Consider the following 20342-nt stretch of genomic DNA (forward strand, 5'->3'; position numbering starts at 1 on the left):
AGAGGAGTCCAACAGACTGTGGGCGAAGGGAATAGCAAGGGGTCTGGCTCGCCACGCTGCAAACCATCCCTTGGAGATTCTTCAAGAGCCGCTTAGCTAGTACAAGTTAATGGCTTTTGAATATTGTTATTGCTTTTACTGGTAGGATTTGGGAGTATGTGCCATCGAGAATGATTCTGTTCGGGATAATGTTCTGATTGTCACAGACCTCCAGAGTAACTGTAACACTGGTAAAATCAGTAGCAATGCTCTCTGTCTACAGACCTCATTAAGATTATATGATTCTACCTATTTATGAACGGGGGAATAAAGGGGATGAGTAGATTTAAGGTCATAGTTTGTGTTTTATTAGTTTGTTTCAAGGCTATTCGCAACCACACCTACAAACCTTTGATTTTATTTTTATTTACTTGCCTCAGTTAATGCTGAAATGATGCCAATAAGCCTGTTCATCATCTCCTGCTCGTGAGATCCACAGACTTTAGAGAGTTAAGGGACAAACAGATCATATCACGCCTTACAAAGTTCAACCATGGACAGCTCTCAGCTCGGCGCATGCCCTGCAGTAAGGTTACCAGGCAGAAGGAGGCGCTATCTCCTCACCACAGAGCTCAAGACTCACCTCAGTGACTAGAGGAGGGTACTGGCCAGTCTGTGATTAAACAAGAGAAAGGTGGCCTTGCAGGGTTGTGTGTTGCAGATGTGAATATCCTTATGGCCGGCCTGTTTCAGCTCATTGATGGGGCTGTCCAGAGGATTTTACACTTTCTCAGGGATGCTGGCATCTGGAAAGCAACTTTCCATTAGAAAAAATGAAATAAAAATATTATACCTGGACAGTTGTCTCATCTCCTTCTTTTTGTTTTCTCTCAAAGGACATAACGGTCTTTAGCTCAGGTCAAAAGATACAGGAAACTTTATCTTAATTTTTTTTTACATGAACCAAACTCTGGAGTTCCCTCTAACTCTTTGGGGTATTTTAGCATCTTTCAGCTCATTCAGATTTTACAGCAATTTTACAGTTCTAGTTGACTATAAGTGTTCCCATCAATGTTGTGGCCAGACATGTCAGGCAGTTGTTTTCAGAAAGTACATGAAAGCAAGCACATCCAAACTTGATCGATAAGGTGTGTGTTGACCGAAGCAATGCAAACCAACTTTGAATTCATATTTGGGTAATGTTTTGGGCCCTGTGCCTGAAACGTTACTTAGGAGGTAACTAAAAGGTTTGTGGGAGCATGATGGTGTACAGATATTTCTTGTGTTCTGGTTGTATTGCTTCAGGCCACTGTTGGCAACCAAAAAAAGCTGGTGAATATAGTGATGTATTTAGCAGGTGGAGCCAGGGCTGGGATCCATCAGGAGCTGGTGGAGACCAAAATAAAGCAAAAAAGAACAGTAAATGTTGGTTTACATCCATCATGAAGTGAAAAATGTCACCCCAAAATAATAGTTTGTTCACTGTCAGTTGCGTGGGTAACAGGTTTTTCATAACAACTTAATATACCAAGGTTGATTAGCAGGTTGTTCTTCTGCCCCAAGTGGCCAAAAAGCGATTAACATTAAATCTGTTTTAAAAAGAACAGGCCACGTGATGCTACCTTATATGTTGAAACATGCAACCATAGACTGTAAATAAAAAGCATGCAACATGGAAAAAATTTAAGGCCCAGGATATTTTATTAAACTGAGGTTTAGGGAGCAAAGTGAAGCTGACCTCTATTTATTTCTGTACATGGGGATCTCTTCTCTCTTTTTCACACCTAGAGGACACATCCTTTCAAGAGATTATTTCTGACACGTGTGGACTTCTTTTATAAAGTTGGTAGTATTGAGTAACGAGTAAAGTCTGACCCAACTACATTACCCATAATCCTCTGCTTATGAGGAGAACAGTTTATTGACTTTACCTGAGTTCAGGTTAATATCAGTGTTCCTGTTTGTTTTCCTACATGTGTTTGTAGGGGTTGCACCTCTGTGTGCTGAGTGTGTGGGTATGGAAAGACACTGAATGTGTGTGTGTGTGTGTGTGTGTGTGTGTGTGTGTGTGTGTGTGTGTGTGTGTGTGTGTGTGTGTATGTGTGTGTGCAGATGACGAGGCGCGCAGACCTGTCAGCCATGCACCTCTGGTCGGTTTAAAGCCACAGGATTTGGATTAAATAGCTTGTGAGAGAGCCGATGAGCCTTGGGCGAGGGAGGGAGGGAGGGAGGGAGGAGGAAAGCTAAGGGCTGATTTTTATCTTTTACCGGATCGAGGGAGGGAGGAGGAGGAGGAGGAGGCGGCACGGAGAATGAGTTATTCTTGTAGCCACACAGAGCCTGTTTGCTGCGCAGAGTATTAGCCTGCGCGTCACCAGAAGCCCCGACGCAAGTAAAATCGGCTCCTGCGGCGAACGACGCCGAGAGAGCATCATCATCACCATCATCTTCATCTCCAGCAGAACCCCCGGCTTCCCGTCAGGTCGCTCGCCGACTCAAACAGCACCTCTTCCGCTGGACATGAAAGTGCAGCAGGGCTGCAACTCAGCAGACATGGGGATCCCGGCTACAACCGAAGAAGAGCTGCGCAGAAATACCGTAATAACGCCCGAGGATGTGCTGGGGCTCCAGAAGATCACCAAGAGTGAGTGTAACCTGCTGAAACTGAGACTGTAGTTGAAGCCTGATTAATGTCACCCATCTGCTGCTGCTTCCAATCCCTGTGTCCTGACACTAACATATACACTCTGTGCGTAATTGTCCTGTTTGTATTGGCTGTGCAGAGGAAGCAGACATAGATACCATGGACAGCGACACAGTCTGAAAGGTCATCAATGAGTCTCTATAGATTAGAATAAGAGGAAGTCAATGAACCGTTATGGGTTCAAAGTCTGACCCGACTACATTACCCATAATCCTCTTCTAATAAGGAGAACAGTTTATTGACCTTACCTGAGTTCAGGTTACTATCAGTGCTCCTGTATGATTTCTTACATGTGTTTGTTGGGGTTTGCATCTCTGTGTGCTGAGTGTGTGGGCATGGAAAGCAATTGAAGGTGTGTGTGTGTGTGTGTGTGTGTGTGTGTGTGTGTGTGTGTGTGTGTGTGTGTGTGTGTGTGTGTGTGTGTGTGTGTGTGTGTGTGTGTGTGTGCTCCACAAATCCTGGCCCAAAAAACCCATCCTGGCACTCTCCACATCCTCATCTCTCCTCAAGGCACCTGTGGCTGTGAGGTAACAGGTGGCCAGAGATGTGACCTGCCGATTATAGCTCCTCACTGACGAGTAATCTGACGTAACAAATACAAGAGAATAAAACTATCAGCATGTTGTTTGACATATCATGGTATCTGTTCCCACGTTAGGTCATGGAAACAGCACAGCGAGTAACTCAGGTAGATCTGGTTTCAAGCACCAATATCAGCAGAGTTGTGTCAGAGAGGAAATTCTAATACAACTCACAACCTGTTACATATGTTGTATATTGATTAGGTGTGTGTGTCTCCTAATCCTAGTTTAACTCTTGGTTTTATTCATGTATTTACTGATGATTTATAGTAAGGTTTCTCCAGAATGACACAGTAAAATACATTTTTTATTATTATTATTATTATTATTATTATTATTATTATTACAATTCATGGGTGCTTCATAATATCATATAGTGTTACACGGATGACTTTCTTCTGATTGCTGATATAATTGGTGAATTGCTTGTGGAATCTTGCTAATTAAGTCCAGTCAGACTAATGCATTGTGTAAATTTTGTGGAAGTGCCATTACCCAATAATTTACAGATGAGCAAATAATATAAAAAAATAAAATATAAAATGTTTTGTGTAGTCGACTTAATTTGTCCAATATTGAGCATAGCAGTCAATGTACTAGTTTAGATCACTAAGGAAACATTAGCTTGACAATTTAATTTAAAATAAAATCCTAAATCACAAAATCTAATTAACGTTTTTTTGGAGCTTTCAACCTCACCCAATATCTTGGTCATTAAATGTGAGTAAAGTCTATCATCAGGGTATGAGTGGGTATTAAAGCTCTGAAAAATATTGTAGTCAACCTTTTTTTGTTGTTGTTCAATGTCTAATGCTATTCTGAATCCTATGCTCCTAAACTAAACATCTAAATACACATCTTGACTAAAAACCCACTTAAACCCGAACAAAATATGTAAATATTTGTATTTGCCTTTACTCCGAAATTGATTGATGGACTGATTGGTCCTTTAATACATTGACGACACAGGAAAGTGAAAAGTGAAAAGTTGTTGTCATTTTCTGATACTGCAAAAGTTTATTTGCATTAATTTTCAATTACTCAAAAATGAAAACTATTTTTAAAACCGACTCTCCGCCCTCGTCCCTTCTCAGAGTACCAAATCTGTTTTCATTTCTGTACCACCTCATCAAAATGCTGGGTCGTGCTGCATCAGTGTGATAAAGCCTAAATTACTCATGATGGTGCAGTAATCTCTGCTCTCCACTGACATGTAATCTGGATTATGTCAGGACGGCTGTATCACAGCATTCTGCAATGACGAGATGCACCTCAGGTAATTAATGACCTTGCAGGTCACATTAAAATACAGCCATAGTCTTTTATTTTCTGGCTTTTGACAGCAGTAAATGTAATATCCACTAAAATAAATCCTTAATGGTCAAAGATGGCATCTGTCACATGTCAACAATGTCATTTCTGGTGATTTGAACCGTAGCTGGATGATATTTGGGTCTATATACAAATGAGCTAGCGTTGGATCTGCTTCTTTGTTTCCGGTTAAAATGTCTCCCAACCATTTTAAATGGCAGACCATACAAGCGATGTACACCACAGAGAGAAGCATTGAGTGTCGCACAATTCAGACTCATCATTTTCTGCTGCAAGGGAAAGAAAATTGTTGTTGGTAAATGACTTTTTCAGTTGTGCTTTTGGGAGGTAAATACTGTACCACCATTTTGGTGCAGCCCGGCTCCAGTTTGTCACGGTGGTTCAGTGCTGATAAGCGAGGCGCAGCGCGTCATTGTCACACAGGCAGAGAGGAGAAGAAATATAATCCAGGCAGATGAGAAGAGCCGCTGTGATATGAAAAATGGCACATTATCAGTTTACTGTTTACATGATGGATGAGTTATGATAAACAGCCAGGCAAACAAACAGAAACACTGTCACTGCCAAATACTGTATATCTTATGTTTGTAACTGTCATTTTGTGACCTTATAATGCAGAGAATTACAATAATTATCATTGGACAACAGAAGTGTGAAATAGAAATCATCCTTGGTTACAATCAGCAATAACAATTATTTTTGACGTTCAGTGTTTTATGGTGTTAAATGCGTTTCTGGATCATTTTGTGTGGAGAATGTTGTTTACCTCTAAATCATCATGTCTCATTGTGTTTGCATGGAAGTGGACTGAAGAGAGCAGTCAGAATTATCTGATAAATAAAAGTAATATCACCAAAAATGCTCTAAAAATGCGGTTTAGTCTTTCACTTTGGGGATTCAAATGTGAAAATAAAGATTCACTCATAACAAACTTAGAGCTCCTCATACCTGGTCTGCAGATGGAGAGAAGTTTATAAGGTTGAGCTGCATAAAGCAATAACTGTTATTAAATCCATCAAATCCATATTTTGTTCTCATAAAACTTAAAAAATAACCAATAATCAGTAATTTGTCTCTCATATATACTCATGTATTATTTGATGTTTCTCCCAGTGTACACAATGTAGGACATCAAATAATATATAGGACATATTTGAATATTCAAATACAGAAAATACTCAATATTTATAATTCAATACACAACAACATATGCATCAGGGAATCGTTTGTTTACATTTCACCACGTCTATTATTAATCAATGAATTACTCATAAATAAATTAAAGTGTGTTTAATACTTTGAATTGTAACAATGTATCCCCCGTGGCCCTGAAAGTCAAATTCAAGTTGATCACTGCTCCTGAGTTCCACAAATATTCGTTGTTTGTTTGACTTAACTGTAAAAACTGAATCATATATTACTTAAAAAAATAAAATAATAGGTTAATGATAATTATTATAATTCTCTGCATTATAAGGTCACAAAATGACAGTTATGAACATAAGATATATTTGGCAGGGACAGTGTTTCTGTTTGTTTGCCTGGCTGCGTATCATAACTCATCCATCATGTAAACAGTAAACTGATAATGTGCCATTTTTCATATCAAAAAATGATAATAGTATTGACCCCCATTCCTTAAATACATTACCAAGCAGTTTACTAAGTTGTCAGGGTGGTCCTTTGGTGGTGGTCCTGTTATTCAATTGTTTATGTTTCGTCCCTATAGTGTATGTCAAGGTCCCAAACAAATTTAATTCTTAAATCTAAAAGAAAAAAAAATATTTGTAGATGTTCATAGTGGCCAAACTTGAAGATGGGGCAAAAGCCTGTGATCATAGAGAGGAGCGAGACACAATCACTCATATAAAACAGAAATAAGATTCACAGACTGTTCTCAAAGGCCTTCATAGTGGTGAACATAGTTGAAAGCACCAAAACAGACGGCAGTTTGTAAAGAATGACGACAGAGAGTTTGAGAGAGTTGCTCAAACTCTGTGTTTATCTCTCACCTCAAGCGTGACGAGAACATGCTCAGGTCGTCAGTTTTTAAAAGTCACACGAGTTGTCTGATGCAGCCCCTGTAACTTGCAGGTGTGGGAGGAGTGAGCGTCAGATGCTGCTTTACCATCACTTTGTTAAAAAGCACATTCATGAACACATATACTGTATGTTTTGCCCTTGACCCGTTTTCGAGCTGCTAACATTTGATATATTTTTTAATTTTATTTAAAAATTTCAGCAGTTCCTTTTTGTCCATTCCCACTTACACAACAGCATCACTAGAACGCTTTCTAAGAACAGATACCACACAGTATATGAAAACAACATTAATTGTTATTGTGTAATGGGATACCACATTTGAACCCCTGCTGTGCTGTATATTTGACTCAAAGGTTCCTTCTACACTAATGGCTCATCAATTATTTGGCCTTAATAAGTCGGGGACACAGATCGGCCCTTGTTCTGCGCTGGGTGGGATCTCTGCTCTGTGATTTCAACCATCACAATAGAGGCAGCTTTAATTAAAATTGATTGGTGCGGCCGGTAGTTAATCTGAAATGCACACAGCTGTCACAAGGTTATTCTTTCAGAGTGATTTGACATGGAGAGAGAGAGAGAGAGAAGCTTTTTTTTTACGTCCACTTCAGTGACACACGCTCATCAGATCAAAACTGGCAGCTGTTTTTAGACCGAGAACCACATGTCAAATATTATAAATGTTATCATTGGAAAGGTGCATTATAATCATAAACATATAGAGATATATATATATGGAGAGATGAATACATAGAGAGAGATAAAGATAAAGGTAGATATATAAAGCTGTAAAGAGATACAGAAATATTAAGAGATGGATATATACAGATAAATATTTATTAAGATATATGGATATATGGAAAGATGGAGAGCGATAGAGAGTTAGAGAGAGAGCATTATATAGATAGATAGATAGATAGATAGATAGATAGATAGATAGATAGATAGATAGATAGATAGATAGATAGATAGATAGATAGATAGATACACACATACATACATACATACATACATACATACATACATACATACATACATACATACATACAATACATACATACATACATACATATTCATGGCATTTTCAACAGTTCCATATGCTTTGATGATAAAGTCTAAACCAGTGGTTTCTAACACGATTGATCTTTACTGTTGCTAGATGTCCATGGGTTGTGACCAGATCGACTGAAGAAGGACACATTTTTTTCCCCTGTTTCAAACATATAGAGACCCCCAGACACTGATCACAAAACACCAATGATTAGAAGAACATCAGCAAAGGTGTAAATCTTTTTTACTGCTTTTCATTAATACTGTCATGTCCCCTGAGATCATTTTATGGGTCCTTGGGTAGATCCCAGACTGGGAGCCAGTGGTTTAGACCACCGGCCAGAAACATACATATTAAAGGTGATGTGTGTTTACTATGGCCAAAACATTTAAAATTAAACAGTGATGACACTAAACAGAGAGAATCCTACTCTATTCTCTATTTTCTATTTCCTGCAGAGCTTGGCGCCCTTGACGTATTCATTTTTAAAAAATCTAGACATACATTATGGATAGAACTATAGTCCCTGCAGACTCACACAAGGAACTTTTGTCTCCCTGAATGAAATTTAGAAAAAAAACTTCATAAAAACATACATCGATGCAAACATAATAAAACCAGAAGTTTGTTCAGTGCTACTGGACGTGTACATTGAAAGAAATCGGAGCACCTGAAATACTTTGGTTACTTGTTGTATAAAGAGGTTGCTGGTGGGACCTCACTTCACACATTAATTTATCTATATATTGCTTATTATTTGCTGGCGGGTTAGGGTTTGCATTTAATTCATGTAGAATTCAAGTTGTTTAATCAAATGCCTAGGATGATATGATTTCAATGAAACTCTTTTTATTCTGCACTTGTGTCTCAGAAGTCTTTTTAGATCATGTCCATAGATGAGGCGTGATCTATGGAGTGGGGGGAGTGTGAGACAAATCATTGATGTCCCTCCAGGTTCCTCTCACAGTCTGACCCTGAATGTGACAGAGTGGAGGGAGATTGAGCAATGCTTCAAGGTTAAAAACAACATATATGGCACATTAGCTCGTTAGCTCGTTAGCAATCAGCTATTAGCTATTTGACAACAGCTGACATTAGCATTCAACCACTTCGCTGCTAACATAAGTGCTTGATACTGTTGTCATGTGATATGATGGAAAAAAGGGTTTCAACAGTGCACCTCTTGAACTGATTTATTCAACCCTGGAGGTATGTGACGTTCTTCACTTCCTCAGATATGAAGCCAAAATATTCAACATATGAACGCTGCCATCTTGTACCTGAGTCTGCTCAGTAGCGACCAGGAGTTCACATTATTGAGATGTCATCAATACACACTCGACCAATCACGAGTCAGTCTGGACTTTCAATCATGACGTCTCACCCCGTTATTATCGCATCAAATAATCTAATTAAAACCAAACATACCAGGAAAATATGCACTTGAAAGAACATCAGTGTGATAATAACAGCCAATAATGCCGGAAACCATCTCTGAGGCATATATTAATATTAATATATTTGACGTGTAATTTTTTCTTTTTACTTTAGTTCATGTCCCATCCACTAATGTGTAGGAGGCAGGGTTTATGACCTATAATGTAGCCACCCACAAGGTGGCAATTTGGCTTTTGGGGAGATGTCAAATCGTCCATCATTATATAAAGCAGCAAGCTTTCCAACCTGAGCATCATGTCGTTGGAAATGACATGGAAGGAGACAGGGAGATTTAGGGATATTTCGAGTTTCTAGTTTATATTTAGCAGACAGATTCGAAAGTCATGATGATCTTCTCACGAAGCAAGAAAGTTAATAAGCGCATAGCCAGAGAGTCTAACTATTGGCTTTAGGTTGACGGAAGCAACGTTTTTTTTTGTCCTTCAATGAATGGCCCCATGTTTCAAAGTTTAGATTAGATTTATACAACCAGGTAAGTTATTTTATTTTTCCACTCTGTTACACAGACCAGAGAGCGACAAGAGATAAGAATCTAATCTGCATTCAGCTGCTCAGAGAGCAGCCTCTCCATGAACCTCACCAGTTGCCAGTTTGCCTACAGGTGATATGAACAGAGAGACATGAAACAACCTGCCATACACAGGTGCACTATATATCACAATGTGGACAAGGTTTAATGCTCACGTCACTATAGCCGCCTGCAGCTACAGATTATTATAATGTGAAGTCAACATGCCTGTATCGTTGTTCCTCATGTTGTGGGATTAATTCAACATAGTCTCTGCACCGATCGGAGACCACAAAGTCAAACGGAAAGAATAAGGCATGTGAAGTCAATCCCTGTGGCTGAAAGTCTGTAACTCCGGGCTAATCTCTGGGATTAAGGAGCTATAAGTGGCAGCTCGCTTGCTCTTCATGAATGCCACTTTGGTGTCAGACAGACTTCGAGTATCTGAATACAGGAACACATCATGACTCAAGACCCGGTGCTAATTTTACTCCCTATGGGGGCTGCTGCCAAACACATCTTTTCAGGACACTATTGATTTTTAGAGTGAAATTTGACATAAATCTGCTTTTGGTCTTAGGTGCCATGACTTGTGTGTTGACACAGATGATCCATTATTTGAAACCACACAAAAAATCCTTTCTAATGCAAAAAACAACTCGAAATCATGTTAAGACATAAAAAGTAAATGTAGAATTGAACAATCCTCCTTGGAGTGAGAGTAGGAAGACCATAGTGTGTAATGATGTCAGACCACCTGTGCTGAGAGTTAATATCTTTCTTCACAGGAACAGTAAAGAATATTGTAATTTATCCTGTAATATAAACATATCCTCTTAATATTCTGCCTCCAATCTATACTGTCTTTGTCGCTCCGCTGCTTCAGGATTGTGAAACTAGACGAGAGGTAGGCCTCTTTTTTATAGGAGTAGGCCTCAGGTATAGCCTGCCGTTCATCAAGTGTCAGACGAGGAACGTTTCCCATTTGCATACGACTGATGTCAAACCCAAGATATGCTCCTTTGATTCGCTGCTGCACCCTGTTGTTGCAGAGCAGCCAGGTGGATGAGGGGAAGCAACAAGACGGACTAATCGAGCTGGCGTGCTATCAGAAGGAGCGTTGCTAGGCGACAGTGTTGAAGGAAGTGAAGTGGAGCATTTTTTGTATGTGTGTGTGTGTTGTGCAGGTGAAAGAAGAAATGAAAAAAGAAAGAAAGAAATGAGATACAAACGTGTTTATCTTGGTGTTTTTGAATATTGTACTGCAGTCAATCTACCCTGATAATTTCAAGACATTGTGATTCATTGAGGCAGATTTTAATGGTTAATTCCTCCTAGCATTATATTGTATTTTCCTGTTAGAAGAACAGAAAATATGGCAATAATGCCTGTAGTATGGTTTTCCTTTTTACAAAAATACTACGGCAACTTGTGTGAAAAAAAATCATTCTTATAAGGAATATTTCGATATTCATTATTATTGCAATTATTCACTTTCTTGAAAAGATTTCAAAAATTAGATCAATACCACTTTGATAGGATATCTGAGACAGGATCAAAGTTTTAAAACAGTCTTTACGAGACTGTTCAGTAAGGACGTAAAAACACGACCATGCAAAGGTTTCCAAAAACACAGAGACTAGAGGCAGGTCTAAAACAAAGCTTTGCCGTTAACTTAAAGAATGATCACAATAGAAATTCCTGGTATGTTGGGAACTGATGAGACAAACTGGCACTGAGATCAGGGAAACAGGGTATAAATACAGGAGAAAACAGGAAACAGGTAAAAATTATATGGGCAAACAATCAGTGGGTCGCAGGGGAAATAAGACAAAGATTGGAAGTAAAGTATTCAGAAATAGGAGACAACAAAATAAAAGAGGGAGTAACTGAAAACATGCCAAAACAGAAAAAAACGTCTTAACTCAAGGAACAGTGGTAAAGAAAATATGACCATACAGCTATTAGCCAGTTAGCTTACCTCAGCATTAAGACTGGAAGCGTCGCTAACACTTACAACTTTACACATTTCATTTGTTTAATCCATAAAAAAACAAAAACAAATTGTGGTTTTATGTGGACTATTTCATAGCTAGGCTAAATTACGCTAACTGGCGTAACTAGTGTGATCTGTTTTCTCGAACAAGGACAAGCAAGTTTCACAAACTATCACACTCTTCTTTTAACAATTCTTCATATTTGCACAAGTGTGATTTTATGTTCTGTTGGCCTCTGGAATTATTTCTCAGTTTTTTCACCCACATTTTCAGGTTACACATCCTATGTTCCTAATGAAAAGCTTCCATATGAGGTCTGTCAATTATTCTCAGTATCATAGCAATGTTTAGATATAACACAATTTTTGTCATTAGCTTTGATCATTTACGCCTATTGAAGGTTAGGGTTAGAAAATATTTCCAACATCAAAACCCCACGAGTAAGATATTGTTTCCATTGATTTAATTTAGATTCTGCCATTGATCAGGTGTCAATTAATGATGTTTGTGGTGGATTCCTCTGTGTTGTATCTTGTCAGAAATTAAAATCTACAATTTGATAAATGAAAATATTTTGCCACAATATTGTTTATACATTTCCTAAACGTCCCTAACTGGAAGCCTATAGAGATCTATTATCACTGACACAAGGCCTTGGTTGGTCATTTAAAAACTGATCAAACTGCAGCCTATAGAAGCGGCTACATTGATCAGATTCAGTAGTAGACGTTTACAGAGAGGGTTTGTGTAGTGTTGAGCTTCATGTGACTGTAGGTGTGATGTGATTATGTGGGATTTCTTGAAGTGGACTGTGTGAAAGTGACTTTGTTGGCTGTGCTAATAGATTAAACGCTCCATCTGTCTTTTTCAGCAGGTTTGGCAAGTGGTATTGTCTGATTCACAAAATACATCCCGCGGTCATCTGCCCACAGAGAGGGCGAGCTCACTGATAGCAACCGAGATGTATTCAGAGCACAGAGCCAACAGATTTTTATTTTATATTGGCAGACTGTAATTTACAGTTAGAGAGAAGATTTCTTACTTATGACTATATGGTTTGGGGATGAACACTGGTGCTCTGAGAAAGTGTTTAAACCGTAGACTGTATATAAAGTTGGACGACATGCTCTCCAAAAGGGAAGCCAAAAGTGTCTTGATTGCCCTCCTCTTATTGGCAGACTGCAGTATAGGTCATAAATCCTGCCTCCCCATGTTAGTATATGGGACGTGGACCAAAATAAAAAGTCAAAGTAAACGTCATATAAACTTTCCTCAAATATGGTTTCTAACCGTAACCCTTCTTTTAGTTTCTTATCACACTGATGTTTCTCCAAGTGTGTTTTTATGTTTTGATTAGTTATTTGATTCTATCTGGCTCTGAATGTGCAAGATGGTTTGGATCCGGGATATTTTGGCTTCGTTTCTGGATAGTGGGAGGAAATGGAGACTCTTCGACCATTTATATATAAAATATATGCATGTATTGTTCATATGAGTGCTCTAAGTGGTGAACAGACATGCAGTGTCAATATGTGTTAGCTGTAGAAAGTAGTTTGGTACAGTATTATCATGTATTATTAGTAGTATTTGATGAAGTTATTATTATCTTCTAGTCTTAAATGATTCTGGTCACTTTAAACTAACTCTGCAGTGACTCAGGCCACATGCAGTCACTCTATAAATAGCGTGTGGATTTTTTTTTCTTGCTGTTGCTATAGAAAAACACACAGTCCCAGACAAACAGTAGGCTTATAGTAATATTCTCAGAGCAGATAAGCGCCTCACATCAAATGAACTGGCACTAGAGGGCACTGCATCAAGTGGCGGCCCGCTAACCCTCTTACTGCTGTTTGGAAAGCAACATAAGGAGACTGCGTTTTTGAGCCAGAGCAGCTTTACGTGCAAATCTCTTGACCAGTCTTGTGACGTTCACCATGGAAACACTGCGCTCATATCGACAGTACATTAACATGAACTCATCACCAGGGAGGAGGCCTGTCCACGCTGCAGTGTGTGTGCAGAAAGATGCAACAGCAGCAAGTGTGCATGCAGTGCTTATACATACATATACACATGTATGTGCATACTCTGCACATATGCACACATATGTAGAATCTCCACTTTCCCATCAGCATAATTGGTATTCTACAGTTACTGTCGAATTGGTCCTTGAAGTCGTCATAGGAACAACTTTAGTTTTGGACATTTCTTGTTCAAAGTTACTCCAATATTTCTTATGAGAGACCATCCAGACATGAAACCCATGATTGCACAAGTCAAGAAGAAGACATAACATTCTTCACTTTTATATAAAAGGTCATATAAGCATCAGAGAGATTTATACAAAATACATTTGAAGTTTTTTAGTTCTTTACCTCATGTAGTAAACGTAGTATTTTGAATGCTGTAATGCAGAATTATAAAACTTTGCTGATTTGTAAAAGATGTGATTTAAACATCCAATCAACCTGCTGACCAGCTGTGCATCACAGCAGAACCTCAGTGTTATAAAGGCAAATTGACTTAAAGCTCAAGTTGTCAGTCTGTTGCTTTATTTTTATTGTGAAGCTCTGTGATGTTCTCCTTTTGAAAGCTGCTTTATGAATAAAATTACTTAGATCCGTTTTTGTGGCGCAGCATGGATCCAGCACACTCTCAATGCTCTGCTGCTTTAACATGGTAATAAGGTTTGTAAAGTCATGCCTGTAGGTGGACAGCGATGAAGCCTGACTCCATCTCTTATGTAAATAATATATTAGCATTTAAATGATCCAATAAATAAGTTGCATTTTCTCTGCATGACTGTCACAGCCCAAGAACGAGACATTGTTGTCGTTGCTGTAGTATCTCTGTCAGAAACTTTTTCTGTTTCGATTCATCTGTCTTTTACACGAGCGCTCAAAATATGCCATCCGCTGTGAGCTCTAAATAGCGCTGTTTCACAAGAGCGACATTTTTGTGCAAGGTGTCAGCTACAGTGTACTGTACTTTATGAAAAGGTCTATAAATATCTTCAAGCAGGTGGCTAAAGCCGGTGTGGCCCATCTGCTCCCTAACCCTCAGAAACAGAAGAAGATGTAACAGTGTGAGTGTATTTGTGACCATATGCTTGCACAAATACACAGATCATCTTTCATCTGTGTTTGTGATAAAGTCAGTGTAACGTTTCACCTCAGTTAATGTTCCGCGTTTGTCTTTTTTTAACGTTACATGTGAAAGTAGCCGTAAGAAAGTCTCTTCAAGGCTTATGCAACATAGACTGCCAATAATAACCCTAATGAGATAGTGTGTGTGTGTGTGTGTGTGTGTGTGTGTGTGTGTGTGTGTGTGTGTGTGTGTGTGTGTTTGATAACCAGTTGGTCCATGTGATGGTAAAAAACAATAAGCCTCTTAGGCCTAATCCTGCCCCGTTGGGAGGGTAGTGTCTCACCCATGCTTACAGAGAAAGAGAGAGAGAGAGAGTACACCCCCTCTCTCTCTCTCTCTCTCACACACACACACACACACACACACTCACACACACATGCAGTGCCAGCATGGACAAATCTGTCCCTCTGCTCAGGATACTGATACACTCTTCCACTGCGTTTGTGTTCACTGGACTTGACGATCTGTTGTTTAATTAAAAAAAAAAATTGTTCAGAGAAAAGTAAAGTTCAAGTGACTGTATCACAGGTATACAGCAAAATATCCATTTCTCAAATTCAAGAGTCAAGAGGTGCAAGTGTGTGCTGATATGAAATGTTGGAAGTTTCAGATTACAAATGTAATTCTTCAATAAATCATTCAAATCAAAAGTGGAAAAAAATGGATTTTCTAATTTGTTTTGATGAACAAAAATACATTTAACTACACTAGAGACATAAAACAAAGTTGAAAAATATAAAAAACTAAGACATGCCAAAGGGTGAAATAATAAACAAATGAAACCACCATTCACACATAGTATGTACATTATGCTACCACCACCATAAAACGTGAATATGTTGTGTTATATTGCAGTAAATATGAGCTGTGTATACCTGATACTGTGTAATTTCTGTTGATCCTGCAGAGAGAGCCCTTCTCTGTTCCTCTTCTGAGTTTTTCTTCATTGTTTCCCATTAAAGGTTTTTTTCCACATTGAAATCAAGGGTTTAAGAATGTAAGGTGTTTAGCCTCTGAGGCTAGTTTGTGCTTTTAGCTTCGTTGTTTGTTTGCTGTAACTGACGTAAAGATTTTTGGGCATAGAGAAATAGCTGATATGAGGGAAATTGTTTCCCTGGATTGTGAAGTTACAGAGTTGAGAATTCAAAAATAGGTCACAGAGGCGTCTTTAGTACAATTTTATAAATGGACAGTTTGCTGCCTGATATAAAGTTTGCTTTATTCAAAGTGTGTAGTATAATTGTGTCCATGTATACAGTCTAAAGGCTCCTCTCCTCTCTGTTTTTTGTTTTGCAGATTATCTTTGTTCTCCAGAAGAAAACGTCCACATGATCGACTTCACCAGGTTTAAGATCCGTGACATGGAAACAGGGACAGTCCTGTTTGAGATCACTAAACCTCCAACACCAGGTCAGCTCCAAACCTGACGCACAAATTGTTACATATCTTTTCCAGATTGAGTTAATGAAAGCTTCAAAACATTATTTAAAATTGTTTTGTATGATCTTTTCCTTGTCCGATGGCCTTGTAAAGGATATGCTAATACAACAATAATAGTAGTAGTAATGAATTTCTTTTCTTGTCAACTTAATATTGACTGTAACTACAGTGAGCTATAGCCACATTTATCTCACCTGATGAAATTAATGAAATGAAGGATTTGGAGAAGTTAGATTTTGTTGGTCTAACTGCTTTTCTTTTTTTCTCTGTTTAGCAGGAGATAAAAAGCATTGTGACCCCAACGCCGGCCGTTTCGTGCGATACCAGTTCACCCCAGCCTTCCTGCAGTTGCGGCAGGTTGGAGCCACGTAAGTTCACTGTGTGTGTGTTTCCTCCACACGAGAGATGAAGACTTGAGACCTGTGTCCTTGAACGAGCACAGTGATGCAATAACGTCCTTTCAACCCCTGCTGCTCTGACAGAAGACACACAGCAGATGTAGGAGGCGTGTGGGCTTCAGTGTGTGGCGACAGGCTGACGATGATGAGTGTGAACACACAGAGCGACGCAGCCCACCTCCTGAGTCAGGCAGCAAATAACTGTCAGAGCTCCTGAGTGGTGTTTATCATTTGACTCCTACTCTGACTGCAGATTTCCATCTAAACCAACAACTAACTCATCTAGATCTAATGAAAAAGATCAATGTATATTTCAGATATCATTGGCAGCACCTCAGAAAAGATACATGTCGATTGTTGTTCTGGAGGATCAATTTGAAGGATCAGTTGTCAAAGTTTTTTTGTCAATGTTGTCAGAAGTTGTATTCACTAAGTTATGTTAATAATAATGAGTTGTGGTTGTACAGTGACATCATTAAGATTATGTCAGATTGGCTGAACAGAGAAAAAAATTGAGGCAACAAAATAAAATTGTTGGTCGGTTTCATGGTTGGACTTACCAACTCAATTCGTGGCCATGATTTAGTCACACGCGTTTCCTAAAGAAAAACATTATATTTTCCCCCCACCGTTTTAAATTTTTTTTGCAGAGACAGATTAAATACAAATCCAGTTTTTCTAAAGACTGCCCTCACCACTGACGTGTTCTGCACACTGGACTTTTAGCCAATGATGGAGATAAAGTAGAGCAGCACAATCTGTGAAAAACTTTGATTTAAAAGTTGGGTTCACCCCAGGAAACCATTCTGGACGGAAAATTTGATCATGAAAACAACTTTGAAGATGCAGACACTCTGGTCTGCATCGCGAACGCTGTTTGACCAAATCATAGAACTGCTGAGGTCAGAAACAGGGCAATCCTGTAGAGCACTGATCGTAGATATACACATTTACAATTCTTCTCGTTTTACCAGTTAGTAATGACTTCAACTTTTACACATTTAGAATTAGTCTAAGATATAATGAACCAAACTTAAAAAGACACAAACATGATGCTAGCTCACCTGTCCTGGTGCAGAGGCCCCCCACAAACGGAGGCTTGAGTCATTCTGCAGCAGCCACGTGTTTGGTTACCTTTGCTGCAGTTCGTCTCTGTCCCCATTTTAATTGCATTGTCCACTGTCCATTGTCCACTGTCTAAATAAAATGTAAAAAAAAAAAAAGGTAAAAAAAATCCAGAAAACATGTTCAAAAAAAGAAATTGAAGGTTTTTGCCTGGCCTTTATGCTGGCATAAAAACAGGAATATCAAATGTGCAGCAAAGTACCTTTTGTTCTGAAAGCACTTTAGAACCACTGCCACAAATCTGAACCAATTCAATAGCTGTTGCAGTGATAATGGTGATTCCCATTCCCAGAGATCCTCAGATTATTCACTGAAAAAAGCTCTGGCAATTAAAGTCTTCAAACAATATAATATATTATATATAATCTATTAAGGTTGTGTCAGGATTGATTTCAGCTAAGACCAAAACACACCAACAGCAGTGCTACCAACACTGTTAACCTTTGCTGTATTTTTACAGCTAAATACCAAAAAATACACAGTAGAAATACCATAAAACATCTTTACAGTTCGTAACCGCTATTTGCATGGCATTATGGGTAAAGTGCATGATGCAATACGTCATTTACTGTAACCTTCTATATTTTTGGGGTGCGGTAGTGCTTTAAGCCAAAGGTGTTTTTTTGTGTTTAAAAGGTTAACTCTTAATGTGTGTGATCATCTGACTGATCATATTTCTTAATCTGATGGACTTTGTTGAAATGATGTTGCTGCGATTCCCATATTTCACTTAGAAGTGATGGAAGTTGTCAGTAACCTGTAAAGTTCACCTGACCTTTGAGCTGCCTAAAACATCTGTATTTACAATACAGATATAAATTTCATTTCTCCCCCTGTGTCTCTGCAGGGTGGAGTTCACAGTGGGCGATACCCCCATCAACAACTTCCGCATGATCGAAAGACACTACTTCCGCGATCAGCTGCTCAAGAGCTTTGATTTCGAGTTTGGCTTCTGCATGCCCAGCAGCAAGAACACATGCGAGCACATCTACGAGTTCCCCGCACTGTCAGAGGAAATCAGTGAGTGTGACACACACACACACATACACACACACACACACACACACACACACACACACACACACACAAGAATCACAAGCGACAAATACACCCACACGTAGATGTTTTATCAGATCTAACAGGATTTGATGTTGTTGTGTACTTCTTCCCTGTCAGTGCGTGAGATGATCCTGCATCCTTACGAGACGCAGTCTGACAGCTTCTACTTTGTGGACAACAAGCTGGTGATGCACAACAAGGCGGATTACTCCTACAGTGGGGGGCCTTAGGAAGACACCCCACCCTCCACCCTTTCACTCCCCCTCTGTTCTAGACATTTTCCATGATCCAGGCACCACGTCTGACCACAACTGATGGACAAACCACTCTCGTCTCGCTCCTGTTACTTTAACATGTTATTCCAATTCAGGTATTCAGTCACGTTTCTCCCTCTCTTTTGCAGGAACATTGAATTCTGCCAGTTTTATCATCAGTTTGCATCAGTGTGTGTGTGTGTGTGTCTGTGTGTTTATGTGTGTGTGTGTGTGTGTGCGCGCGCGCATGTGTGTGCGCATGTGTGTGTGTGTGTGTGTGTGTGTGTGTGTGTGTGTGTGTGTGTGTGTGTGTGTGTGTGTGTGTGTGTGTGTTTGTCTGTGTGTGTCTGTGTGGGCAGTAAACACATGCAGTGTCTGTACATGCTGTCGATTTCAGTGTGTATATGTGGGCTCCACTTGATCATTAGGGAAACCAGGATTCATTTACATGTTGTGTGTTTTCATAGTCGTGAATGTGAAGAGGATGAGGAGACAATATTTGTCCTGAATTACATCATGAGACAAAGAGAGAGTTTAAATTCAAATTTTAAAAAGTTTAATCATCCATTTGGATGTACAGTATATTTATATAGTTTGTATAGAATCTCATTACATTTTTACTCCTGAAGCTTCTCAGATTTGTAGACGTCATTCTCGTCCGAATGATTCAGTCCTCCTGTGAGCGTTGTCATTGTTCAGTCGAATGACAAACAGAGATGTGTACTTTGTCTATGTTAATGTGTCATTTGTTTTATGTCCTCTGGTTCATAGTACTACTACTAACGTCAGGAGTATTTTTTAAATAAATAGCCATTTTGAAGTGTCAGAAAACATTCATTAGCCAAAAGTCAAAGGTCTGATATCAATTTTGATAACCAGTATGTTCTCTGTAGTACTGAAGCACTATGTATATTTTATGATAAATGTTTTAAATTAAAAAAAAGTATGTAAAGTTTTGACAGCCGAGATACCATCACTGCAATAAATATGGGATTTTTTTCAAAGATTTTATATACGTTGTGTTTTTTTTCCACAAAGGATGAAACGTAGAACAAGAGAAATAAACCATAAGTTAAAAGCCATGCTAAACAGACAATATATTATCAAAACAATAAATATTATTAAGAGTTAAAGTCTTAGTTTCATTACACTTACCTACCAGTGGGAAGAAATATATTTATTACAAAATAATGAAGTTGCCAGATGTTGTTCAGTTAATACTTTTCTCCCCTAAAGCACTGATTCAAGTTACACTACCTTCCAGACATT

General features: G+C 38.8%; 1 protein-coding gene across 2 annotated transcripts; it reads left to right on the forward strand.

Annotated features, from left to right (window-relative positions):
• Positions 1–2245: 2245 nt before the first annotated feature.
• On the forward strand, positions 2246–20079 carry unc119a (unc-119 homolog a (C. elegans)). Of its 2 annotated transcripts, none has more exons than XM_035153610.2 (5): positions 2246–2623; positions 16094–16207; positions 16515–16605; positions 18608–18780; positions 18937–20079. In XM_035153610.2, exons 1-5 carry the CDS (start codon positions 2500–2502, stop codon positions 19047–19049), a joined length of 615 nt encoding a protein of 204 aa, XP_035009501.1. In that variant the 5' UTR covers positions 2246–2499; the 3' UTR covers positions 19050–20079. The 2 variants fall into 2 exon arrangements, with proteins under 2 accessions (XP_035009501.1, XP_035009500.1); XM_035153609.2 differs by having other exon boundaries at positions 2248–2623; positions 16512–16605.
• The last annotated feature ends 263 nt before the right edge of the window (positions 20080–20342 follow it).

Source organism: Hippoglossus stenolepis, chromosome 4 (genome assembly GCF_022539355.2).
Source record: "Hippoglossus stenolepis isolate QCI-W04-F060 chromosome 4, HSTE1.2, whole genome shotgun sequence".
In the NCBI taxonomy this organism is placed as follows: domain Eukaryota; kingdom Metazoa; phylum Chordata; class Actinopteri; order Pleuronectiformes; family Pleuronectidae; genus Hippoglossus; species Hippoglossus stenolepis.